At 46.9% G+C, this 27,057-nt stretch overlaps 1 protein-coding gene across 1 annotated transcript in view; it reads left to right on the top strand.

The window, feature by feature from the left end:
* Positions 1–27,057, top strand: part of LOC144507660 (dynein axonemal heavy chain 3-like) — a 459,789-nt gene that overhangs the window by 182,891 nt on the left and 249,841 nt on the right. Inside the window, exons 16-17 of the mRNA XM_078234817.1 lie at positions 4,793–4,912; positions 14,856–15,026. Of these exons, the coding sequence (XP_078090943.1) occupies positions 4,793–4,912; positions 14,856–15,026 (291 nt within the window). The remainder of the gene's footprint in view (positions 1–4,792; positions 4,913–14,855; positions 15,027–27,057) is intronic.

Below are 27,057 nucleotides of genomic sequence, written 5' to 3'. Positions count from 1 at the left end.
CCCCAACCCCCTCTCCCCTGCCCCCTCCCCCTCTCCCTGCCCCCTCCCCTTCCCCCCTCCCTCCCCCTCTCCCTTCCCCCTGCCTCCCCCCCTCTCCCTGCCCCCTACCTCCTGCCTCCTCCCCCTTCCCCCCACCCCCTCCCCCTGCCCCATCCCCCTCCCCCTGGCCCCTGTCCCTTGCCCTCCCTCCCTTGCCCCCAGCCCCCCACCCCACCCTCTCCCTGCGCCCCGCCCCTTGGCCCCTGCCCCATTTTGTCAGCATTCCTGACAGGTGAAGTTGTGGTGCTGAAGGAAACCTGTGGTGAAGTCTGTACAAGTATAAAGCACTGCTGAACTCCACATGCCCGCTGTACCTCCGCATGATGATGTGGAGATGCCGGCGTTGGACTGGGGTAAACACAGTAAGAAGTCTCACAACACCAGGTTAAAGTCCAATAGGTTTATTTGGTAGCACAAGCCACACAAGCTTTCGGAGCACTGCCCCTTCATCAGGTGAGTGGGAGTTCTGATCACAAACAGGGCAAACAAAGACACAAACTCAATTTACAGAATAATGATTGGAATGCGAGTCTTTACAGCTAATCAAGTCTTAAAGGTACAGACAATGTGAGTGGAGGGAGCATTAAGCACAGGTTAAAGAGATGTGTATTGTCTCCAGACAGGACAGGTAGTGAGATATTGCAAGTCCAGCCAAGTCGTGGGGGTGACAGATAGTGTGACATGAACCCAAGATCCCGGTTTAGGCCGTCCTCGTGTGTGCGGAACTTGGCTATCAGTTTCTGCTCAACGACTCTGCGCTGTCGTGTGTCGTGAAGGCCGCCTTGCAGAACGCTTACCCGAAGATCAGAAGCCGAATGTCCGTGACCGCTGAAGTGCTCCCCAACAGGAAGAGAACAGTCTTGCCTCGTGATTGTCGAGCGGTGTTCATTCATCCGTTGTCATAACGTCTGCATGGTTTCCCCAATCTACCATGCCTCGGGACAACCTTTCTTGCAGCGTATCAGGTAGACAACGTTGGCCGAGTTGCAAGAGTAGGTACCGTGTACCTGGTGGATGGTGTTCTCATGTGAGACGATGGCATCCGTGTCGATGATCCGGCACGTCTTGCAGAGGTTTCTGTGGCAGGGTTGTGTGGTGTCGTGGTCACTGTTCTCCTGAAGGCTGGGTAGTTTGCTGCGGACAATGGTCTGTTTGAGGTTGTGCGGTTGTTTGAAGGCAAGAAGTGGAGGTGTGGGGATTGCCTTGGCGAGATGTTCGTCTTCATCAATGACATGTTGAAGGCTCTGGAGGAGATGTAGCTTCTCCGCTCCGGGGAAGTACTGGACGACGAAGGGTACTCTGACCACCCGGACACACGGAACAGTCATGGGGACCAGATTCACACCTCAATATGCCAACATCTTCATGCACAGGTTCGAACAAGACTTCTTCAGCGCACAGGACCTTCAACCGATGCTATACACTAGATACATCGATTACATTTTCTTCCTTTGGTTTCATGGTGAGCAATCACTGAAACAGTTATATGATGACATCAACAAGTTCCATCCCACCATCAGACTCACCATGGACTACTCTGCGGAATCGGTTGCATTCTTGGACACACGCATCTCCATTAAGGACGGTCACCTCAGCACCTCACTGTACCGCAAGCCCACGGATAACCTCACGATGCTCCACTTCTCCAGCTTCCAACCTAAACACGTTAAAGAAGCCATCCCCTACGGACAAGCCCTCCGTATACACAGGATCTGCTCGGATGAGGAGGATCGCAACAGACACCTCCAGATGCTGAAAGATGCCCTCATAAGAACAGGATATGGCGCTCGACTCATCGATCGACAGTTCCAATGCGCCACAGCGAAAAACAGCACCGACCTCCTCAGAAGACAAACACGGGACATGGTGGACAGAGTACCCTTCGTTGTCCAGTACTTCCCCGGAGAAGCTACGGCATCTCCTCCAGAGCCTTCAACATGTCATTGATGAAGACGAACATCTCGCCAAGGCCATCCCCACACCCCCACTTCTTGCCTTCAAACAACCGCACAACCTCAAACAGACCATTGTCCGCAGCAAACTACCCAGCCTTCAGGAGAACAGTGACCACGACACCACACAACCCTGCCACAGCAACCTCTGCAAAACATGCCGGATCATCGACACAGATGCCATCATCTCACATGAGAACACCATCCACCAGGTACACAGTACATACTCTTGCAACTCGGCCAACGTTGTCTACCCGATACGCTGCAGGAAAGGATGTCCCGAGGCATGGTACATTGGGGAAACCATGCAGACGCTACGACAATGGATGAATGAACACCGCTCGACAATCACCAGGCAAGACTGTTCTCTTCCTGTTGGGGAGCACTTCAGCGGTCACAGGCATTCGGCCTCTGATATTCGGGTAAGCGTTCTCCAAGGCGGCCTTCACGACACATGACAACGCAGAGTCGCTGAGCAGAAACTGATAGCCAAGTTCCGCACACATGAGGACGGCCTCAACCGGGATCTTGGGTTCATGTCACACTAACTGTAACCCCCACAGCTTGCCTGGACTTGCAAAGTCTCACTGGCTGTCCTGTCTGGAGACAATACACATCTCTTTAACCTGTGCCTAATGCTCTCTCCACTCACATTGGCTGTATCTTTAAGACTTGATTAGCTGTAAAGACTCGCATTCCAATCATTATTCATTATTCTGAGTTTGTGTCTTTATATGCCCTGTTTATGAGCAGATCTCCCACTCACCTGACGAAGGAGCAGCGCTGCAAAAGCTTGTGGCTTGTGCTACCAAATAAACCTGTTGGACTTTAACCTGGTGTTGTGAGACTTCTTACTGTGTCTTCCGCATGATAGCAGCCTCTTCCCAGAGCGAGTGTGAACTGCCCTCAGCCAGGCAGCTGTCAGACATCCCCAGACGCGCTGTGAAGATCTCTGGAGTGTCCTCACTGTGTCGTGTCATCATCCGCCTGCGACCCTCTGGCAGTGAGGGCTTCAGGAGCATGCCTGCCTCATCTGGCCAGTACAATCGGCTCCTCGCCTGCATCCTCACCTTCCAGCACCTCAGCACCCTCATCCCCTTCAACCTCCTCCTCATTTGAGGAGTCGTACTGTTGTTCTAATTCATCATTCAGAACCTCCTGTCTTTGTGTTACCCGGTTCTGCAGCAAGCAGAAAGTCCTGTTGATGCATGGCATCCTGTGGGGAAAATACTGGAATCCTCCACCAGGTCAGTCGATGCACCACAGCCTCATTTTCAGATGCCAGTGATGCTCTCAGCAACAGTCTGACATCATCAGCCAAGTCCTTGTCCCTGAGGGGTCAATCCTTCAGCCTGTGTCTCGGGCAGATGTGATCTCCTGAGGATGTGTGAGTTGTGGATGCTTCCAAGTATCTTGCACAAACCTGCATGATCTGTTTGTTATGGTTGCAGAACCATCGAACATTGAGTGGAGATGTTTCCAGTTCACAAACTAGGCTGCTTGTTTCCAGGGAGATTTTAGAGTCTGATGAGTGGAGTCGATGGCAGCCTACACCTGTGAGAATCCAGATATCGCTGCAATTCCTCGTACTCTTGCCAGTGGCAAACTCATCTGTGTGCCTGGCCCTGGGTTCAAGCATAAACTGTGGAACGTTTATCAGTATTTTCAACCATGGACGAGATTGTGTTCCCACCCCATCACCATCCGGATGACCTCCTGGAGGTCTCAGCCTGGACCCTGTGAAGGTTATTGGGGTCAACATCTGGCAGAGCCTCATGGTGATTTTGGTGTCTTGTGTGATATGGCTTTCCTGGGTTGGTAACAGTTCTGATCTCCGCACAGACTAGTCTCTTTAAAAACATTAACCAATTTCTATGCAACCAATGGACAGGATTTGCTTTTTAAACCCTTCACTGTTACAAACTAAAAGCAACTTAGATCAAATATTAATTAACATGCAACTGAAACATCAAACTGAAGAACAAGGTAAATTTTGCATCCACTAACACAACCAATCTGTGGCTGGGGTTTTACGACCTCGCTTGAGTGAGACCGAAAATTTCCACCCAAGGTCAACGGGCATTTCCGTTGTCCACCTCGCCCGCTCCAAATTCTTGGTGGGTGGGGCAGTAGAATTCCAGCGTATGTCTTTTAAAACATCTTTACACAATGCCATGCTTCTGGCAAAGATGCTACAGGAACAAAGCCACCCCCACCCCTCAAGCAGATTCACTTCTCTCTACCACACCAAGTTAAAGCTCCCAGCGTCCTGGGCAATCAGTCCACTCGCAGCCAGTTTTCCCGGATGTGATATTACCACCAGCAAGTCACCACCCCGATGATTCTGTCCCTTAGAAATTCAAGAGTTCCGTATATTCTGTTCCCTTTCTTTGGGTTAGAAAGCAAACTCTCCCCAGCATCCTGCTTGGTCATTAACACAAAGCAGTTCCGCTTCTCCCCTGCTTTTCCCAGAACAGTCGCTTCTTGATGTGTCAAAGAGCAGCTGCCCGTTCTCTGTGAGACACTGTGAAAAAAGCAGCTGAAACTGCCACCCTATCAGTGGATTTCTGTTCAAGTCTCTCTCTCCAAAGCAACGTGATTACATGGGCAGATCTCAGAGCTGAGGCTTTTATCTGGAATTCTGTTTTATTTTGAGTTCATGTTACATTTCCAAATCACCACCTTGTAAAGTTTTACATTCATGACACTGTCTATTATGCTGTGGATTTGTGTCTTTGAGACATATGTTAATAACATGATGTAATTTTACAAGAACTGTTCAATAACCTTCTATTTTACAGTGTGTTGTATTTAACTGTTCTGATGGACTAGACTATAAAGCGATGGGGAAGTTTTTCAAAGGTCTGGTACAATCTGGAGCTTGGGCTTGTTTTGATGAATTTAATCGCATTGAGCTGGAGGTAATTTAAACAATTTTACAATTAACCTGTATAAACAAAGTCACATTATCATTTTAATATTCATGAACAATCCGCAAAAATGATAGTGATTAACAATTTTACAGTTGCCCTTTGAAGCGCTAAATTTGCAAATTAAATGTATTTTTTGCATTATTTCTAATGATTTTGGATAAAAACAATTACAAAACTCAAACTTACCTTGTTGGGTTTGGAGGTCGAAAACTTTGGTTCTTACTCTGCAAGCACTGAGCAATGTGAGCTGCCTATCTGCACTGGGAGAGGGGACAGGGAGAGGCCCCTGGGGACAAAGGCAGGGGACAGAAACAGGCCCCAGTTCAGAAAAGAGCAGAGAAATAGGCTCCAAGTTAGAGAAAGGCTGCAAAGGGGGCAGACTCTGAGTAAAGTGGGCTAGTGGAGCAGTGTCATCCTGCCGGGTACGGCTGACATTCTGAGGTTGTACGTGTAGTTTGGTGCTCGGGTATATACTCGGGAATCCAGGGAACGGAATCTTGGAAGGTGATATAGAAAGCCTGTGAGGTGGGCCATCGTTGAAGCTGTCTGAGCTGGAGCGACTTTTGGAGATAAGTCCAAGGTGAAATCTTCAATAGTGAAGATTGGAAACCCTCCTGAAAGAAACAGTTTCAGTGAGACTGGCTGACTCACAATGTTGGCTGAAGTCTGGGTGGGTTGTGTGGAAATCCATGGAATCTGATTCGGTCCCATCTGCCATTTATTGTGCAGTGTGGTGTTTTTGACCATAGCTTGCCTGTTAATTCACATGTAATTCACCTGTATATAAACGATCTGGAAGAAGGTGTAACTGGGGTGATCAGTAAGTTTGCGGACGACACAAAAATGGCTGGACTTGCAGATAGTGAGGAGCATTGTCAGAAGCTACAGAAGGATATAGATAGGCTGGAAATTTGGGCAAAGAAATGGCAGATGGGGTTCAATCCTGATAAATGTGAAGTGATGCATTTTGGTAGAAATAATGTCGGGAGGAGCTATACGATAAATGGCAGAACCATAAAGGGTGTAGATACGCAGAGGGACCTGGGTGTGCAAGTCCACAGATCCTTGAAGGTGACGTCACAGGTAGAGAAGGTGGTGAAGAAGGCATATGGCATAGAACATAGAACAGTACAGCACAGAACAGGCCCTTCGGCCCACGTTGTTGTGCCGAGCTTTGTCTGAAACCCAGATCAAGCTATTTCCTTCCTATCATCCCGAAGTACTCCATGTGCCTATCCAATAGCTTCTTAAATGTTCCAAAAGTTTCTGACTCCACTATCACTGCAGGCAGTCCATTCCACACCCCAACCACTCTCTGAGTAAAAAACCTACCTCGGACATCCTTCCTATATCTCCCACCATGAACCCTATAGTTATGCCCCCTTGTAACAGCTCCATCCACCCGAGGAAATAGTCTTTGAACGTTCACTCTATCTAACCCCCTCATCATCTTATAAACCTCTATCAAGTCTCCTCTCAACCTCCTCCGCTCCAAAGAGAAAAGCCCAAGTTCCCTCAACCTTTCCCCATAAGACCTACCCTCCAAACCAGGCAGCATCCTGGTAAATCTCCTTTGCACTCTTTCCAGTGTCTCCACATCCTTCTTATAGTGAGGTGACCAGAACTGCACACAATATTCCAAATGTGGTCTCACCAAGGTCCTGTACAGTTGCAGCATAACCCCATGGCTCTTAAACTCAACCCCCCTGTTAATGAACGCCAACACACTATAGGCCTTCTTCACGGCTCTATCCACTTGAGTGGCAACCTTCAGAGATCGATGGGTATGAACCCCAATATCTCTCTGTTCCTCCACATTCTTCAGAACCCTACCTTTGACCCTGTAATCCACATTTAAATTTGTCCTACCAAAATGAATCACCTCGCATTTGTCAGGATTAAACTCCATTTGCCATTTTTCAGCCCAGCCCTGCATCCTATCTATATCTCTTTGCAGCCTACAACAGCCCTCCACCTCATCCACTTCTCCACCAATCTTGGTGTCATCAGCAAATTTACTGATCCACCCTTCAGCCCCCTCCTCCAAGTCATTTATAAAAATGACAAATAGCAGAGGACCAAGCACTGATCCCTGTGGCACTCCGCTGGTAATCGGTTTCCAGTCCGAAAATTTTCCATCCACCACCACCCTCTGTCTTCTGTTAGATAGCCAGTTAGATAGCATGCTTGCCTTTATAGGACGGGGCATAGAGTATAAAAGTTGGGGTCTGATGTTGCAGATGTATAGAACGTTGGTTCGGCCGCATTTGGAATACTGCGTCCAGTTCTGGTCGCCACACTACCGGAAGGATGTGGAGGCTTTGGAGAGAGTACAGAGGAGGTTTACCAGGATGTTGCCTGGTATGGAGGGGCTTAGTTATCAGGAGAGATTGGGTAAACTGGGGTTGTTCTCCCTGGAAAGACGGAGGATGAGGGGAGACTTAATAGAGGTGTATAAAATTATGAAAGACATAGATAGGGTGAACGGTGGGAAGCTTTTCCCCAGATCGGTGGTGACGTTCACGAGGGGTCATAGGTTCAAGGTGAAGGGGGGGAGGTTTAACACAGATATCAGAAGGGCATATTTTACACAGAGGGTGGTGGGGGCCTGGAATGCGCTGCCAGGCAAGGTGGTGGAGGCGGACACACTGGGAACGTTTAAGACTTATCTAGATAGCCACATGAACGGAGTGGTAATGGAGGGATATAAAAGAATGGTCTAGTTTGGACCAGGGAGCGGCACGGGCTTGGAGGGCCGAAGGGCCTGTTCCTGTGCTGTATTGTTCTTTGTTCTTGTTCTATGTACCTCATATTAGCCCCGAATGTTAGAGTACAAGTTAGTGATTATAAATTGTTTTATCTTTCTGACATTTTACAGTAAAGTTTTTTTTATTGAAAAGTTTTGGAATCTTGTGACTTAATTCACTGAGCAAGTGTCTCACATCTCAAATCTTGTCTACTTTAAACAAAATACTATTGGTCCTTGATTAGATCTTACCAACAACTGAGGGGATCTAGTCTGGGATCATAACATAATGAAAAATGTCTTTAATTTGATTCATTAATTCATTGTATAAATCTGAATTTATATTTTCCTTCTATTTCTTTTCAACCAGTGCCATTTTCCAGCATTTCTATTTGTCAATTAATTATCAAAAGCTCCACAGGCGATTCCAAAACAGAAAGAGGGAATATGGTGGGAGGGACCCTTGTGTCCCATTGGTCAGGAACTGCCCAATTCAAATGTGGCAGCCCCACCTGGCATGACCCACCTCCATCAGTGGGTGCCTGGAATCTCTGCTCAGTATGTGAACAGAATCCACCGTATCAGCAAACACAAAGACTCTTCGATTGTCAAACTGGAACATCAAGACCATGTGCATGTGATGGAAAGCCATCTTACAACTGGCCAACTGGCAATGCACACAAAGAATCATGAAGCCTGACAGCCCGAACACCGTCCTATAGGAGACAAGGCTCGCTGAACAAAAACCATTCCATGTTCGTCTGGCTGGGGAAGAATTCAGGGGAACGTGAGCAAGGTGTAGGCTCCACTGTAAGGAAACTATCACTCACAGGAGGAAGGACTGAACAATTGACATCTTCACTGTCTCCTCCATATCCTGCTAAGTGATGCTGAGGATAAGGTGCCATTAAGATAAGGAGATGAGGATAAGGAATGTGCCATTTCCATTAGAATACTCTCATTGTTAAGTCAGTGATGTTTGCGATGGATTGGCCACAGTCAACAGATAGATGACAGCTGTGTGCCCAAGGACCATCTGTATGACGAACTGGTCACTGTGTGATGCCATTGTGCCTTTAAAAAATGTATTTTAATCATGTTTCTCTGCCGTTCTTTTAAGAGGGCCTTCTCTGCTTGTTGCTGACCAGTCTGACTAGATGTCCTTTTATTGTTGTTCGAGTAATATAATAGACTTTTTGTTTCTTTTTAATTTGGGCCTAATGCACTGTCCTGGAGATTATGGGGTTTATGACCTTTTTGAATTGTTGGGGGAAGATTGATTGACAGGTCAGGTGGGACATATCTTTCCTCTCACGAGAGTTCTTTACTTTCAGTTTTGGCTGCTGGCTGGTTAGAAGGTGTTATGATGTGGAGATGCCGGCGTTAGAAGGTGTTATGATGTGGAGATGCCGGCGTTAGAAGGTGTTATGATGTGGAGATGCCGGTGTTAGAAGGTGTTATGATGTGGAGATGCCGGCGTTAGAAGGTGTTATGATGTGGAGATGCCGGTGTTAGAAGGTGTTATGATGTGGAGATGCCGGTGTTAGAAGGTGTTATGATGTGGAGATGCCAGTGTTAGAAGGTGTTATGATGTGGAGATGCTGGCTGGTTAGAAGGTGTTATGATGTGGAGATGCTGGCTGGTTAGAAGGTGTTATGATGTGGAGATGCCGGTGTTAGAAGGTGTTATGATGTGGAGATGCCGGTGTTAGAAGGTGTTATGATGTGGAGATGCTGGCTGGTTAGAAGGTGTTATGATGTGGAGATGCTGGCTGGTTAGAAGGTGTTATGATGTGGAGATGCTGGCTGGTTAGAAGGTGTTATGATGTGGAGATGCCGGTGTTAGAAGGTGTTATGATGTGGAGATGCTGGCGTTAGAAGGTGTTATGATGTGGAGATGCCGGCGTTAGAAGGTGTTATGATGTGGAGATGCCGGTGTTAGAAGGTGTTATGATGTGGAGATGCTGGCTGGTTAGAAGGTGTTATGATGTGGAGATGCCGGTGTTAGAAGGTGTTATGATGTGGAGATGCTGGCTGGTTAGAAGGTGTTATGATGTGGAGATGCCAGTGTTAGAAGGTGTTATGATGTGGAGATGCTGGCTGGTTAGAAGGTGTTATGATGTGGAGATGCCGGTGTTAGAAGGTGTTATGATGTGGAGATGCCGGCGTTAGAAGGTGTTATGATGTGGAGATGCCGGCGTTAGAAGGTGTTATGATGTGGAGATGCTGGCTGGTTAGAAGGTGTTATGATGTGGAGATGCCAGTGTTAGAAGGTGTTATGATGTGGAGATGCTGGCTGGTTAGAAGGTGTTATGATGTGGAGATGCCAGTGTTAGAAGGTGTTATGATGTGGAGATGCTGGCTGGTTAGAAGGTGTTATGATGTGGAGATGCTGGCTGGTTAGAAGGTGTTATGATGTGGAGATGCTGGCTGGTTAGAAGGTGTTATGATGTGGAGATGCCGGTGTTAGAAGGTGTTATGATGTGGAGATGCTGGCGTTAGAAGGTGTTATGATGTGGAGATGCCAGTGTTAGAAGGTGTTATGATGTGGAGATGCTGGCGTTAGAAGGTGTTATGATGTGGAGATGCCAGTGTTAGAAGGTGTTATGATGTGGAGATGCTGGCTGGTTAGAAGGTGTTATGATGTGGAGATGCTGGCGTTAGAAGGTGTTATGATGTGGAGATGCCGGTGTTAGAAGGTGTTATGATGTGGAGATGCTGGCGTTAGAAGGTGTTATGATGTGGAGATGCCGGCGTTAGAAGGTGTTATGATGTGGAGATGCCGGTGTTAGAAGGTGTTATGATGTGGAGATGCTGGCGTTAGAAGGTGTTATGATGTGGAGATGCTGGCGTTAGAAGGTGTTATGATGTGGAGATGCCGGCGTTAGAAGGTGTTATGATGTGGAGATGCCGGCGTTAGAAGGTGTTATGATGTGGAGATGCTGGCGTTAGAAGGTGTTATGATGTGGAGATGCCGGCGTTAGAAGGTGTTATGATGTGGAGATGCTGGCGTTAGAAGGTGTTATGATGTGGAGATGCTGGCGTTAGAAGGTGTTATGATGTGGAGATGCCGGCGTTAGAAGGTGTTATGATGTGGAGATGCTGGCGTTAGAAGGTGTTATGATGTGGAGATGCTGGCGTTAGAAGGTGTTATGATGTGGAGATGCTGGCGTTAGAAGGTGTTATGATGTGGAGATGCCAGTGTTAGAAGGTGTTATGATGTGGAGATGCCAGTGTTAGAAGGTGTTATGATGTGGAGATGCTGGCTGGTTAGAAGGTGTTATGATGTGGAGATGCCGGTGTTAGAAGGTGTTATGATGTGGAGATGCCAGTGTTAGAAGGTGTTATGATGTGGAGATGCTGGCGTTAGAAGGTGTTATGATGTGGAGATGCCGGCGTTAGAAGGTGTTATGATGTGGAGATGCCGGTGTTAGAAGGTGTTATGATGTGGAGATGCTGGCGTTAGAAGGTGTTATGATGTGGAGATGCCGGCGTTAGAAGGTGTTATGATGTGGAGATGCTGGCGTTAGAAGGTGTTATGATGTGGAGATGCTGGCGTTAGAAGGTGTTATGATGTGGAGATGCTGGCGTTAGAAGGTGTTATGATGTGGAGATGCTGGCTGGTTAGAAGGTGTTATGATGTGGAGATGCCGGTGTTAGAAGGTGTTATGATGTGGAGATGCCGGTGTTAGAAGGTGTTATGATGTGGAGATGCCAGTGTTAGAAGGTGTTATGATGTGGAGATGCCAGTGTTAGAAGGTGTTATGATGTGGAGATGCCAGTGTTAGAAGGTGTTATGATGTGGAGATGCCGGTGTTAGAAGGTGTTATGATGTGGAGATGCCAGTGTTAGAAGGTGTTATGATGTGGAGATGCCGGTGTTAGAAGGTGTTATGATGTGGAGATGCCAGTGTTAGAAGGTGTTATGATGTGGAGATGCCAGTGTTAGAAGGTGTTATGATGTGGAGATGCCAGTGTTAGAAGGTGTTATGATGTGGAGATGCCGGTGTTAGAAGGTGTTATGATGTGGAGATGCCAGTGTTAGAAGGTGTTATGATGTGGAGATGCTGGCTGGTTAGAAGGTGTTATGATGTGGAGATGCTGGCTGGTTAGAAGGTGTTATGATGTGGAGATGCCGGTGTTAGAAGGTGTTATGATGTGGAGATGCTGGCTGGTTAGAAGGTGTTATGATGTGGAGATGCCGGTGTTAGAAGGTGTTATGATGTGGAGATGCTGGCTGGTTAGAAGGTGTTATGATGTGGAGATGCCGGTGTTAGAAGGTGTTATGATGTGGAGATGCTGGCTGGTTAGAAGGTGTTATGATGTGGAGATGCCGGTGTTAGAAGGTGTTATGATGTGGAGATGCCGGTGTTAGAAGGTGTTATGATGTGGAGATGCTGGCGTTAGAAGGTGTTATGATGTGGAGATGCCGGTGTTAGAAGGTGTTATGATGTGGAGATGCTGGCGTTAGAAGGTGTTATGATGTGGAGATGCCGGCGTTAGAAGGTGTTATGATGTGGAGATGCTGGCGTTAGAAGGTGTTATGATGTGGAGATGCTGGCGTTAGAAGGTGTTATGATGTGGAGATGCCGGCGTTAGAAGGTGTTATGATGTGGAGATGCTGGCGTTAGAAGGTGTTATGATGTGGAGATGCTGGCGTTAGAAGGTGTTATGATGTGGAGATGCTGGCGTTAGAAGGTGTTATGATGTGGAGATGCCAGTGTTAGAAGGTGTTATGATGTGGAGATGCCAGTGTTAGAAGGTGTTATGATGTGGAGATGCCGGTGTTAGAAGGTGTTATGATGTGGAGATGCCGGTGTTAGAAGGTGTTATGATGTGGAGATGCCGGTGTTAGAAGGTGTTATGATGTGGAGATGCTGGCTGGTTAGAAGGTGTTATGATGTGGAGATGCCGGTGTTAGAAGGTGTTATGATGTGGAGATGCCAGTGTTAGAAGGTGTTATGATGTGGAGATGCCGGTGTTAGAAGGTGTTATGATGTGGAGATGCCGGTGTTAGAAGGTGTTATGATGTGGAGATGCTGGCGTTAGAAGGTGTTATGATGTGGAGATGCCGGCGTTAGAAGGTGTTATGATGTGGAGATGCCGGTGTTAGAAGGTGTTATGATGTGGAGATGCCGGCGTTAGAAGGTGTTATGATGTGGAGATGCTGGCGTTAGAAGGTGTTATGATGTGGAGATGCCGGCGTTAGAAGGTGTTATGATGTGGAGATGCTGGCGTTAGAAGGTGTTATGATGTGGAGATGCTGGCGTTAGAAGGTGTTATGATGTGGAGATGCTGGCGTTAGAAGGTGTTATGATGTGGAGATGCTGGCTGGTTAGAAGGTGTTATGATGTGGAGATGCCGGTGTTAGAAGGTGTTATGATGTGGAGATGCCGGTGTTAGAAGGTGTTATGATGTGGAGATGCCAGTGTTAGAAGGTGTTATGATGTGGAGATGCTGGCTGGTTAGAAGGTGTTATGATGTGGAGATGCCAGTGTTAGAAGGTGTTATGATGTGGAGATGCTGGCTGGTTAGAAGGTGTTATGATGTGGAGATGCCAGTGTTAGAAGGTGTTATGATGTGGAGATGCTGGCTGGTTAGAAGGTGTTATGATGTGGAGATGCCGGTGTTAGAAGGTGTTATGATGTGGAGATGCTGGCTGGTTAGAAGGTGTTATGATGTGGAGATGCCGGTGTTAGAAGGTGTTATGATGTGGAGATGCCGGTGTTAGAAGGTGTTATGATGTGGAGATGCTGGCGTTAGAAGGTGTTAGACAGCAGCATTTCAGTCTCTCTCCCTGGTATTAGAAATTCTGCTGGCCAGCTGGAAGCAGCTTTTTTTGCCTTTCTGGAATGAAAATGTTGCTGTTGGTGGTTTGCAGCGAGAGGCAGCAGTGGCTTTATTTGTACCTCGAGGTGCTGGGAACTCCTGGACGAGGAAGCCAGAGTTTCAATTCTCCATCGAAAGGACTAATTCACAGCGGGTGTTGCAAAACTGCAACATCCAGCATCACATGAGCATTCTTATTTTCTGTCCTAAATCTGGGCGGGGTGTGTGTTTGTAGGAGTGTTTGGTGTTTGGAACAGTACATTGAGCTGTTAAGGTTTATACAATATCAGGATTTTTTTCTTGTTTGTAATTGGTAAAGGTTCTTGCTAATTTACTATTTGTTAACTTTATTCTTAAATAAACTTTATTTGATAAAAGCTCCCTAGTGGGTCATTTGAATCGTACCTGAAGTGAAACATCTCATGCTTACCCTAACCAAATTCAAAATGCAAAATTTATGGTCTCTGCTGACTTCATAAAACACCTTAGAGTTTCTGACCTGGATTATAACAACTGGGTCATGGCTTTTTGGATGTCCATTTCCTCTACAAGGCTGCAGGCAGAATATGAAGATGGAGGACAAGCTGGTGGACAAGAGGCCCAGAGAAAATCAGAGACTAGTGAATTGTGCACCTACTCAGCCAACTGCCTTCCTCGGCAGCAAATGTGGCAGAGGCAGCCATGCCAGAGAAGGGTTCCTCAGCCACGTCCGGTGATGCTTAACACAGTTGACCACCATGGTGCCAACCACCTCTCATGAGATGAAAGGCTGGCACCGATAAACAAAATCTACTCTCTCCCCACAGATGCTGTCAGACCTGCTGAGATTTTCCAGCATTTTCTGTTTTTGTTGCAGGGAAGAGACAAGTTATGTTGGACTTGTATAGAACCCTTGTTAATAAATAAAATTAACATTTTAACCTCATGTCTCCAAAAAGGTCAGTGATATATTTTTGTGTCAAACAGATAGAAACACTACAGAATATCTCTGACACTCTTTGAGGTTTCCAGACTGAAATGGAACCCTCTTTGCAAGGATAAGTTTTGTTTCATAAAATATCAAGCTGACAATGATGACATTTTGAACATTAAAAGCAAAGAGATAAGAATGCGCTTTCATTATCATCACCAGATGCAGAGTTAATCCCCAAAGGGACAAGTCTTCCAGTGAAGCTGCCTTTTCATCAAAAGACGACATTCCCACTGATCTTTATTGGGATCATGTCGGAAGGAGTCTGTTGATAACAGATGCTGGGAACATTGCTTGCATTTGTCCGCAGGGAGTTGACACAATTATCAAGGTGATGGATTGGTTTAGTTTGCAGTGTTTGATCAGAATTCTCTTGTCTGTACCACAGGTACTGTCTGTCGTTGCCCAGCAAATCCAGACCATTCAGCGAGCTGTCTCAGAACAAGTGAAGACATTTGTCTTTGAAGGGACAGAGATTGCCTTGGACCCGTCATGCACTGTGTTTATCACCATGAACCCTGGCTACGCTGGTCGAGCTGAGTTACCCGACAACCTCAAAGTAAGAGCACCATCTAGATAATAGATGTGTAGACCTAATAGAGGTGTATAAAATTATGAAGGGCATAGATAAGGAGAACAGTGGGAAGTTTTTTCCCAGGTTGGAGGTGACGAACACAAGGGGTCACGGGTTCAAGGTGAGGGGGGCAAGGTTCAACACAGATGTCAGGGGCGTATTTTACACAGAGGGTGGTGGGGGCCTGGAATGCACTGCCAAGCAAGGTGATTGAGGCGGACACGCTGGGATCGTTCAAGACTTATCTAGATAGCCACATGAACAGACTGGGAATAGAGGGATACAAACGAAAGGTTTAGTTGGGCACATGAGCGGCGCAGGCTTGGAGGGCCGAAGGGCCTGTTTCTGTGCTGTACTGTTCTTTGTTCTTTGTTCTAGAGGCTGAATTAAACTCAATATTCAATTAATGGGTGGCACGGTGGCACAGCGGTTAGCACTGCTGCCTCACAGCGCCAGGGACCCGGGGCGGCACGGTGGCACAGCGGTTAGATTAGTGCTGCTGCATCACAGCGCCAGGGACTGGGTGGGACGGGGGCGGGGGGGGGGGAAGATGGTGGCACAGTGATTAGCACTGCTGCCTCACAGCGCCAGGGACCCGGGGCGGCATGGTGGCACAGTGATTAGCACTGCTGCCTCACAGCGCCAGGGACCGGGGCGGCATGGTGGCACAGTGATTAGCACTGCTGCCTCACAGCGCCAGGGACCCGGGGCGGCACGGTGGCACAGCGGTTAGATTAGCGCTGCTGCATCACAGCGCCAGGGACTGGGTGGGACGGGGGCGGGGGGGGAAAGATGGTGGCACAGTGATTAGCACTGCTGCCTCACAGCGCCAGGGACCCGGGGCGGCATGGTGGCACAGTGATTAGCACTGCTGCCTCACAGCGCCAGGGACTGGGGTGGCATGGTGGCACAGTGGTTAGCACTGCTGCCTCACAGCGCCAGGGACCCGGGTTCAATTCCAGCCCCGGGTCACTGTCTGTGTGGAGTTTGCACATTTTCCCTGGAACTGTGTGGGTTTCCTCCGGGTGCTCTGGTTTCCTCCCACAGTCCAAAGACGTGCAGGTTAGGTGGACTGGCCATGCTAAATTGCCCCTTAGTGTCAGGGGCATTAGCAGGGTAAATGCATGGGGTTATGGGGATAGGGCCTGGGTGGGATTGTGGTTGGTGCAGACTCAATGAACCGAATCCTTCTGCATTGTAGGACTATGATTCTAAGATAAAGTAAAGCCATTGGGTGGGATTTTCCGGCCGTGCTCGCCCCAAGACTGGAGAATCCCACCCGAGGTCAACGGATCTTTCATGGTCCGTGTGGCAGGTGGGACTGGAAAATTCCGCTCAAAGTGTGAACCACACTGTCAGCATGCATTCACACCTTGCCAAAGGAATAGTTTCAAAATATTAACAAGTTTATTGTTCAATATTTAGTATCCAGGGTGCATTCCAAACTGTTCTGTGGAAGAGTCGCATGGACTCGAAATGTTAACTCTGTTTCTCTCTCCACCGACGCTATCAGACTTGCTGAATATTTCCAGCATTTTCAGTTTTTATTTCAGATTTCCAGCATCCGCTGCATTTTGCTTTTATATGTATCTGTAGTAAATTTGGAGGTGACTCGAATGGGCTCCAACAAGAAAAGGTTTATGAATGAATATTTATATATACACCAGATAAGGGTCCATCAGTGTCCGTGCACGGGTCTACCCTCCTCTCTGAGGGTTCTCCCAGCCCCAGGAGACGCAACCTCGCTCCTGATTGGCTCGCTTTCCAGTGCCGCCGCTCCCTTGGCTCCGGCCCAATCATGTGGCCCACGGAGGATTGCCCCTTAAAGGGATCGCGCTGCCACACTCTTTCCCCCCTAACTCTTGACTCCAGCTATGAATGAAACATCATCATACACAGGCACACAGACACAATATCACATTAGGGACACAAAAGGAAAGCCCATTCACAAAGTCAGTTGCTGCAGAGACTCCCAGGCTCTTATGGAATGTCACAACTCAATCCTGGATCATTCAGCAAGCATTGAATCCGGTCCAGCAGAAACAAAAGGCAAACTCAGGGTCAGCGTTTACCCGCATAGCTTCTTCCTCCTCGGCTACCTAGAAACCGGAGGCTGCTTTGGTTCCACACAGGCCGCAGGTATCCCTGGTTCCGAAGCTGCCACACTTATGTCTTTATTTATTTGCAGTAAGAAGTTTAACAACACCAGGTTAAAGTCCAGCAGGTTTATTTGGTAAATTTGGTACCAAATAAACCTGTTGGACTTTAACCTGGTGTTGTTAAACTTCTTACTATGTTCACCCCAGTCCAACGCCGGCATCTCCACTTTATTTATTCATTTGTGGGACATGGGTATCGCTGGTTGGGCCAGCATTTATTGCCCAACCCTAGTTGTTCTTGGAGGGCAGTTGAGAGTCACCACATTGCTGTGGCTCTGGAGTCACATGTAGGCCAGACCAGGTAAGGATGGCAGATTTCCTTCCCTAAGGGACATTAGTGACCCAATGTGTTTTTCTGACAATCGACAATGGTTTCATGGTCATCAGCAGATTCTTAATTCCAGCTATTTTTTATTGAGTTCTAATTCCACCAGCTGCCATGGCAGGATTTGAACCCGGATCCCTAGAACATTAGCTGAGTTTCTGGATTAATAATCTATCGATAATACTGGGCCATCGCAGCAGGACACAGCTGTTGGTTCCACGTGTTTGTTCATGTGGCGACCTTGTACTTCTGTAACATATGAAATGGGTCCCATTTTCTCTACAATTCCTCCTGACACCCAGGCCGGCCCCACCACCTGACTCGGTCATTGACCTCAAACACTCTGTCCTCCTTTTCCGAGTCATGGTGTTCTTTCTGGGAGGCTTGCAGAGCCCCCACCCTCCCCGAGGCTTGTGGACCTTCCCCGAGGCTTGTGGACCCTCCCCGAGGCTTGCAGAGCCCCCACCCTCCCCGAGGCTTGTGGACCCTCCCCGAGGCTTGCAGAGCCCCCCCGAGGCTTGCGGACCCTCCCCGAGGCTTGTGGACCCTCCCCGAGGCTTGCAGAGCCTCCCCGAGGCTTGCGGACCCTCCCCGAGGCTTGCAGAGCCCCCCCCGAGGCTTGCGGACCCTCCCCGAGGCTTGCGGACCCTCCCCGAGGCTTGCAGAGCCCCCACCCTCCCCGATAAATCTCAAATTCAAGCGGGCTTGTAGGGGACACCCCAGCGTTCAACACAGTGTTATACAATAACAAGAAACTTGCGAAGCGTAAAGACAATGACCTGAGAACTTGCTTTTCCATGAAGCTTTAAATGTTTTACAGCTCTCTGGGCCCAGGCCACTCGATGCTGGGTGGTAAGGGGCTGATTGAATGTGGTTTGACAAACTGGTGGAACTCCTCAGCTGTAAACACTGTGCCGTTGTCGGACACTAAACCTCAGGGAATCTATGGATGGCAACCTGTGGATGGTGGCTGTGACCATGGCAGATTTCATTCGCTGGATATCCAGCCATTCTGAATGTGAATCAGCCAGGATCAGGAACGTATGCCCCATGCACGGTCTGGCGAAGTCTATGTCCAATCGCGGCCACGGCCGGCCTGGACACTCCCATCGATTCACTGGTGGCAGCAATGATTGCTGGGTCTGACAACTTGGGCACTGGCTGGCCATTCTTCCAATCTCCTTGGCGATGCCAGGCCACCAAGCATAGCTTCAGGCCAGTGCTGTCATCCGACTGTGCCCAGGCCGTGCATCATGCAGCTCCTGTCACATCACCCTGGGATGGCACTGTAACATGAGCCTCCCACAATCACAGTTTTTTAAAGTTTATTTATTAGTGTCACAAGTAGGCCTACATTAACACTGCAATGAAGTTACTGTGAAAATCCCCTAGTTGCCACACTCCAGTGCCTGTTCGGGTACACTGAGGGAGAATTTAGCATGGCCAATGCACCTAACCAGCACGTCTTTGGACTGTGGGAGGAAACCGGAGCACCCGGAGGAAACCCACGCAGACACGGGGAGAATGTGCAAACTCCACACAGACAGTGACCCGAGCCGGGATTTGAACCCGGGTCCCTGACGCTGTGAGGCAGCAGTGCCAACCACTGTGCCACCGTGCTGCCCATGTTATCTCCACCCTATGCTGTAGGTAGGGTCTGATCTGCCCTGATTTGTCATTGTGACAACCTTGTCATACCATCCTCTTAACTTTGGACAGCAATGGATCCCTCTCGGTGCAAGACTTTATCTGGGCAGCTGAGACCAGCAATGTGTCCAGCAGGTACAATGTGTCCAGCAGGTACAATGTGTCCAGCAGGTACAATGGGTCCAGCAGGTACAATGGGTCCAGCAGGTACAATGTGTCCAGCAGGTACAATGTGTCCAGCAGGTACAATGTGTCCAGCAGGTACAATGTGTCCAGCAGGTACAATGGGTCCAGCAGGTACAATGTGTCCAGCAGGTACAATGTGTCCAGCAGGTACAATGGGTCCAGCAGGTACAATGGGTCCAGCAGGTACAATGGGTCCAGCGGGTACAATGTGTCCAGCAGGTACAATGGGTCCAGCAGGTACAATGTGTCCAGCAGGTACAATGTGTCCAGCAGGTACAATGGGTCCAGCAGGTACAATGTGTCCAGCAGGTACAATGGGTCCAGCGGGTACAATGTGTCCAGCAGGTACAATGTGTCCAGCAGGTACAATGTGTCCAGCAGGTACAATGTGTCCAGCAGGTACAATGCCAACACTATTTCTTGTGGCACAGGTGGTGACGGTATTGTCTATGGCAGAGGGAGGCAGCTGAGTGCACCTGTGTTCTGTGCTGGAAGGAGCAGCTGTACACAGTCAATAACAAAGCCCATCTCTCCACCCCCACAGGGACAATCAATGTCTCAGCTTGAGAGAAACATAGAAAGGTTACAGCACAAAAAAGGCCATTCATCCCATCTTGTCCGTGTGAGCCTGAGGACACCCAGGTGGTCTTTCTAATCCCACCTACCTGCAGCCAGCCCAGAGCCCTGTCGCTTACAGCACTTAAGGTGCAGACCCAGGTACTTCTTAAAAGAGTTGAGGGTCTCTGCCTCCACCACCAACAGACGCAGCGAATTCCAGACACCCACCTCCCTCTGCGTAAAAATGTTCTTCCTCAAAGAAAGTAGGAAAGAACTCAAACGGGGAATTAGAAGGGCAAAAAGGGGTCACGAAATGTCCTTGGCAGACAGGATTAAGGAGAATCCCAAGGCATTTTATTCATACGTTAGGAACAAAAGGGTTGTCAGGGAAAAAATCGGACCTCTCAGGGACAAAAGTGGGGAATTATGCTCAGAGCCCAAAGAAGTAGGGGAGATCCTAAATGAATACTTTGCGTCGGTTTTCACAAAGGAGAGGGATGTGGTGACTGGGAGTGTCTTGGAGGGAAGTGTTGACTCGTTAGAGAAAATCTCCATTACAAGGGAGGAAGTGTTAGGTTTTTTAGGGAATATAAAGACTGACAAATCCCCAGGGCCTGATGGAATCTATCCCAGGCTGCTCAGGGAGACGAGAGATGAAATCGTTGGGCCTCTGACGCAAATCTTTGTCTCGTCACTGGACACAGGTGAGGTCCCAGAGGATTGGAGGATAGCTAATGTGGTCCCGTTATTTAAGAAGGGGAGGAAGGATAACCCGGGTAATTATAGGCCGGTGAGCTTGACGTCCGTGGTCGGGAAGTTGTTAAAGGGGATTCTTAGAGATAGGATGTATGCGCATTTAGAAAGGAATAAACTCATTAACGATAGTCAGCATGGTTTTGTGAGAGGGAGGTCATGCCTCACTAACCTGGTGGAGTTTTTTGAAGAAGTGACTAGAATGGTTGACGAGGGAAGGGCTGTGGATGTCGTCTATATGGACTTTAGTAAAGCGTTTGACAAAGTCCCTCATGGTAGGTTGGTGCAAAAGGTTGGATCTCATGGGATAAAGGGGGAGGTGGCTAGATGGGTGGAGAACTGGCTTGGTCATAGAAGACAAAGGGTGGTAGTGGAAGGGTCTTTTTCCGGCTGGATGCCTGTGACTAGTGGTGTTCCACAGGGCTCTGTATTGGGACCTCTGCTGTTCGTGATTTATATAAACGATCTGGAAGAAGGTGTAACTGGGGTGATCAGTAAATTTGCGGACGACACGAAAATGGCTGGACTTGCAGATAGTGAGGAACATTGTCAGAGGCTACAGAAGGATATAGATAGGCTGGAAATTTGGGCAAAGAAATGGCAGATGGAGTTCAATCCAGATAAATGCGAAGTGATGCATTTTGGTAGAACTAACGTAGAGGGGAGCTATACGATAAATGGCAGAACCATAAAGGGTGTAGATACGCAGAGGGACCTGGGTGTGCAAGTCCACAGATCCTTGAAGGTGATGGCACAGGTGGAGAAGGTAGTGAAGAAGGCATATAGCATGCTTGCCTTTATAGGACGGGGCATAGAGTATAAAAGTTAGGGTCTGATGTTGCAGTTGTATAGAACGTTGGTTCGGCCGCATTTGGAATACTGTGCCCAGTTCTGGTAGCCACACTACCGGAAGGACGTGGACGCTTTAGAGAGAGTGCAGAGGAGGTTTACCAGGATGTTGCCTGGTATGGAAGGGCTTAGTTATGAGGAGAGATTGGGTAAACTGGGGTTGTTCTCACTGGAAAGACGGAGGATGAGGGGTGACCTAATAGAGGTGTATAAAATTATGAAAGGCATAGATAGGGTGAACGGTGGGAAGCTTTTTCCCAGGTCGGTGGTGACGTTCACGAGGGGTCATAGGTTCAAGGTGAGGTGGGGGGGAGGTTTAACACGGATATCAGACGGACGTATTTTACACAGAGGGTGATGGGGGCCTGGAATGTGCTGCCGGGCAAGGTGGTGGAGGCGGACCCACTGGGAATATTTAAGACTTATCTAGATAGCCACATGAACGGAGTGGGAATGGAGGGATACAAAAGAATGGTCTAGTTTGGACCAGGGAGCGGCGCGGGTTTGGAGGGCCGAAGGGCCTGTTCCTGTGCTGTATTGTTCTTTGTTCTTTGTTCTCATGTCCACTCTTCATCTACTGCCACTTATCTTGAATCTATGTCCCCTGGTTCCAGAATTCTCCTTCATTGGCAGAGGTCAATGAAGGAGATTTCCACTCCATCTGACGAAGGAGCAGCGCTCCGAAAGCTAATGGTATTTGCTACCAAATAAACCTGTTGGACTTTAACCTGGTGTTGTTAAAATTCTTACTGTCCAGAATTCTCCACCAAGGGAAACAATTTTATCCTGTTCACTCTATCTCTTCCCCTCTATCAAGTCACCTCTCAGCCTCCTTTGTTCCAAGGAAAATAACCCCAACCTATTCAATCTCTCCTTCCTGTAATATAGTGACCAGAGCTGTACACAATGCTCCAGCTGTGGCCTCACCAGTTTTTATACAATTCTAACAGTATTTCCTTATTTTTACATTTTATACCTCTGCCAATGAAGGAGAGCATTTCATATGCCCTCTTTGCAACCTTGTCTAGCTGAACTGCTGCCTTTAGGGACCTGTCTACCTGAACGCCAAGATCTCTCACTTCATCTGTAGTGTGATATCAGTGAAGAGTGTGTACAATAGTGTGATATCAGTGAAGAGTGTGTACAATAGTGTGATATCAGTGAACAGTGTGTACAATAGTGTGATATCAGTGAAGAGTGTGTACAATAGTGTGATATCAGTGAAGAGTGTGTACAATAGTGTGATATCAGTGAACAGTGTGTACAATAGTGTGATATCAGTGAAGAGTGTGTCCAATAGTGTGATATCAGTGAAGAGTGTGTACAATAGTGTGATATCAGTGAAGAGTGTGTACAGCAGTGTGATATCAGTGAAGAGTGTGTACAATAGTGTGATATCAGTGAAGAGTGTGTACAATGGTGTGATATCAGTGAAGAGTGTGTACAATAGTGTGATATCAGTGAAGAGTGTGTACAATAGTGTGATATCAGTGAAGAGTGTGTACAGCAGTGTGATATCAGAGAAGAGTGTGTACAATAGTGTGATATCAGTGAACAGTGTGTACAATAGTGTGATATCAGTGAAGAGTGTGTCCAATAGTGTGATATCAGTGAAGAGTGTGTCCAATAGTGTGATATCAGTGAAGAGTGTGTACAATAGTGTGATATCAGTGAAGAGTGTGTCCAATAGTGTGATATCAGTGAAGAGTGTGTACAATAGTGTGATATCAGTGAAGAGTGTGTACAGCAGTGTGATATCAGTGAAGAGTGTGTACAATGGTGTGATATCAGTGAAGAGTGTGTACAATAGTGTGATATCAGTGAAGAGTGTGTACAATAGTGTGATATCAGTGAACAGTGTGTACAATAGTGTGATGTCAGTGAAGAGTGTGTACAATGGTGTGATATCAGTGAACAGTGTGTACAATAGTGTGATGTCAGTGAAGAGTGTATACAATAGTGTGATATCAGTGAAGAGTGTGTACAATAGTGTGATATCAGTGAAGAGTGTGTACAATAGTGTGATATCAGTGAACAGTGTGTACAATAGTGTGATGTCAGTGAAGAGTGTATACAATGGTGTGATATCAGTGAACAGTGTGTACAATAGTGTGATGTCAGTGAAGAGTGTGTACAATAGTGTGATATCAGTGAAGAGTGTGTACAATAGTGTGATATCAGTGAACAGTGTGTACAATAGTGTGATGTCAGTGAAGAGTGTATACAATAGTGTGATATCAGTGAACAGTGTGTACAATAGTGTGATATCAGTGAAGAGTGTGTACAATAGTGTGATATCAGTGAACAGTGTGTACAATAGTGTGATGTCAGTGAAGAGTGTATACAATAGTGTGATATCAGTGAACAGTGTGTACAATAGTGTGATGTCAGTGAAGAGTGTATACAATAGTGTGATATCAGTGAACAGTGTGTACAATAGTGTGATATCAGTGAACAGTGTGTACAATAGTGTGATATCAGTGAAGAGTGTATACAATGGTGTGATGTCAGTGAACAGTGTGTACAATAGTGTGATATCAGTGAAGAGTGTGTACAATAGTGTGATATCAGTGAAGAGTGTGTACAATAGTGTGATATCAGTGAACAGTGTGTACAATAGTGTGATGTCAGTGAAGAGTATATACAATGGTGTGATATCAGTGAACAGTGTGTACAATAGTGTGATATCAGTGAAGAGTGTGTACAGCAGTGTGATATCAGTGAAGAGTGTGTACAATCGTGTGATATCAGTGAAGAGTGTGTACAATAGTGTGATATCTGTGAAGAGTGTGTACAATGGTGTGATATCAGTGAACAGTGTGTACAATAGTGTGATGTCAGTGAAGAGTGTGTACAATGGTGTGATATCAGTGAACAGAGTGTACAATGGTGTGATATCAGTGAACAGTGTGTACAATGGTGTGATATCAGTGAACAGTGTGTACAATAGTGTGATATCAGTGAAGAGTGTGTACAATGGTGTGATATCAGTGAACAGTGTGTACAATAGTGTGATGTCAGTGAAGAGTGTGTACAATAGTGCGATATCAGTGAAGAGTGTGTACAGCAGTGTGATATCAGTGAAGAGTGTGTACAATAGTGTGATATCAGTGAAGAGTGTGTACAATAGTGTGATATCAGTGAAGAGTGTGTACAGCAGTGTGATATCTGTGAAGAGTGTGTACAATGGTGTGATATCAGTGAAGAGTGTATACAATAGTGTGATATCAGTGAACAGTGTGTACAATGGTGTGATATCAGTGAACAGTGTGTACAATAGTGTGATATCAGTGAAGAGTGTGTACAAGTGTGATATCAGTGAAGAGTGTGTACAAGTGTGATATCAGTGAAGAGTGTGTACAATGGTGTGATATCACTGAAAAGTGTGTACAATAGTGTGATATCAATGAACAGTGTGTACAAGTGTGATATCAGTGAAGAGTGTGTACAAGTGTGATATCAGTGAAGAGTGTGTACAAGTGTGATATCAGTGAACAGTGTGTACAAGTGTGATATCAGTGAAGAGTGTGTACAATAGTGTGATATCAGTGAAGAGTGTGTACAATAGTGTGATATCAGTGAAGAGTGTGTACAAGTGTGATATCAGTGAACAGTGTGTACAATGGTGTGATATCAGTGAAGAGTGTGTACAGTAGTGTGATATCAGTGAACAGTGTGTACAAGTGTGATATCAGTGAACAGTGTGTACAATAGTGTGATATCAGTGAAGAGTGTGTACAATGGTGTGATATCACTGAAAAGTGTGTACAATAGTGTGATATCAATGAACAGTGTGTACAAGTGTGATATCAGTGAAGAGTGTGTACAAGTGTGATATCAGTGAAGAGTGTGTACAATAGTGTGATATCAGTGAAGAGTGTGTACAATAGTGTGATATCAGTGAAGAGTGTGTACAAGTGTGATATCAGTGAACAGTGTGTACAATGGTGTGATATCAGTGAAGAGTGTGTACAGTAGTGTGATATCAGTGAACAGTGTGTACAAGTGTGATATCAGTGAACAGTGTGTACAGCAGTGTGATATCAGTGAAGAGTGTGTACAATGGTGTGATATCAGTGAACAGTGTGTACAAGTGTGATATCAGTGAAGAGTGTGTACAAGTGTGATATCAGTGTACAGTGTGTACAATAGTGTGATATCAGTGAAGAGTGTGTACAGCAGTGTGATATCAGTGAAGAGTGTGTCCAATGGTGTGATATCAGTGAACAGTGTGTACAGCAGTGTGATATCAGTGAAGAGTGAGTACAAGTGTGATATCAGTGAAGAGTGTGTACAATGGTGTGATATCAGAGAAGAGTGTGTACAATAGTGTGATATCAGTGAACAGTGTGTACAATGGTGTGATATCAGTGAAGAGTGTGTACAATAGTGTGATATCAGTGAACAGTGTGTACAAGTGTGATATCAGTGAAGAGTGTGTACAATGGTGTGATATCAGTGAAGAGTGTCTACAATAGTGTGATATCAGTGAAGAGTGTGTACAAGTGTGATATCAGTGAAGAGTGTGTACAATAGTGTGATATCAGTGAACAGTGTGTACAATGGTGTGATATCAGTGAAGAGTGTGTACAATAGTGTGATATCAGTGAAGAGTGTGTACAATAGTGTGATATCAGTGAAGAGTGTGTACAAGTGTGATATCAGTGAACCATGTGTACAAAGAACAATACAGCACAGAAACAGGCCCTTCGGCCCTCCAAGCCTGCACCGCTCATGAGCCCACTAGACCATTCTTTTGTATCCCTCTATTCCCCGTCTGTTTATGTGGCTATCTAGATAAGTCTTAAACGATCCCAGCGTGTCTGCCTCAACCACCTTGCTTGGCAGCGCATTCCAGGCCCCCACCACCCTCTGTGTAAAATACGTCCCCCAGACATCTGTGTTGAACCTTGCCCCCCTCACCTTGAACCCGTGACCCCTTGTGTTCGTCACCTCCGACCCGGGAAAAAGCTTCCCACTGTTCACCCTATCTATGCCCTTCATAATTTTATACACCTCTATCAGGTCGCCCTTCATTCTCCGTCTTTCCAGGGAGAACAAGCCCAGTTTACCCAATCTCTCCTCATAGCTAAGACCCTCCATACCAAGCAACATGCTGGTTAACCTTCTCTGCACTCTCTCCAAAGTCTCCACGTCCTTCTGGTAGTGTGGCGACCAGAACTGGACGCAGTATTCCAAATGCGGCCGAACCAACGTTCTATACAGCTGCAACATCATATGCCAACTTTTATGTTCTATGCCCCGTCCAATAAAGGCAAGCATGCCATATGGCTTCTTGACCACCCTCTCCACCTGTGCTGCCAACTTTAAGGATCTGTGGACTTGTACACCCAGGTCCCTCTGTGTGTCTATACTCCTGATGGTTCTGCCATTTATTGTATAGCTCCCCCTTACAGTAGTGTGATACCAGTGAAGAGTGTGTACAATGGTGTGATATCAGTGAACAGTGTGTACAATAGTGATATCAGTGAACAGTGTGTACAATAGTGTGATATCAGTGAACAGTGTGTACAATAGT

The sequence above is a fragment of the Mustelus asterias genome, chromosome 19 (genome assembly GCF_964213995.1).
Source record: "Mustelus asterias chromosome 19, sMusAst1.hap1.1, whole genome shotgun sequence".
NCBI classification, from domain to species: Eukaryota; Metazoa; Chordata; class Chondrichthyes; order Carcharhiniformes; family Triakidae; genus Mustelus; species Mustelus asterias.
Note: the sequence above shows the minus strand (reverse complement) of the source record. Positions and strands in the feature narration are given on the sequence as shown.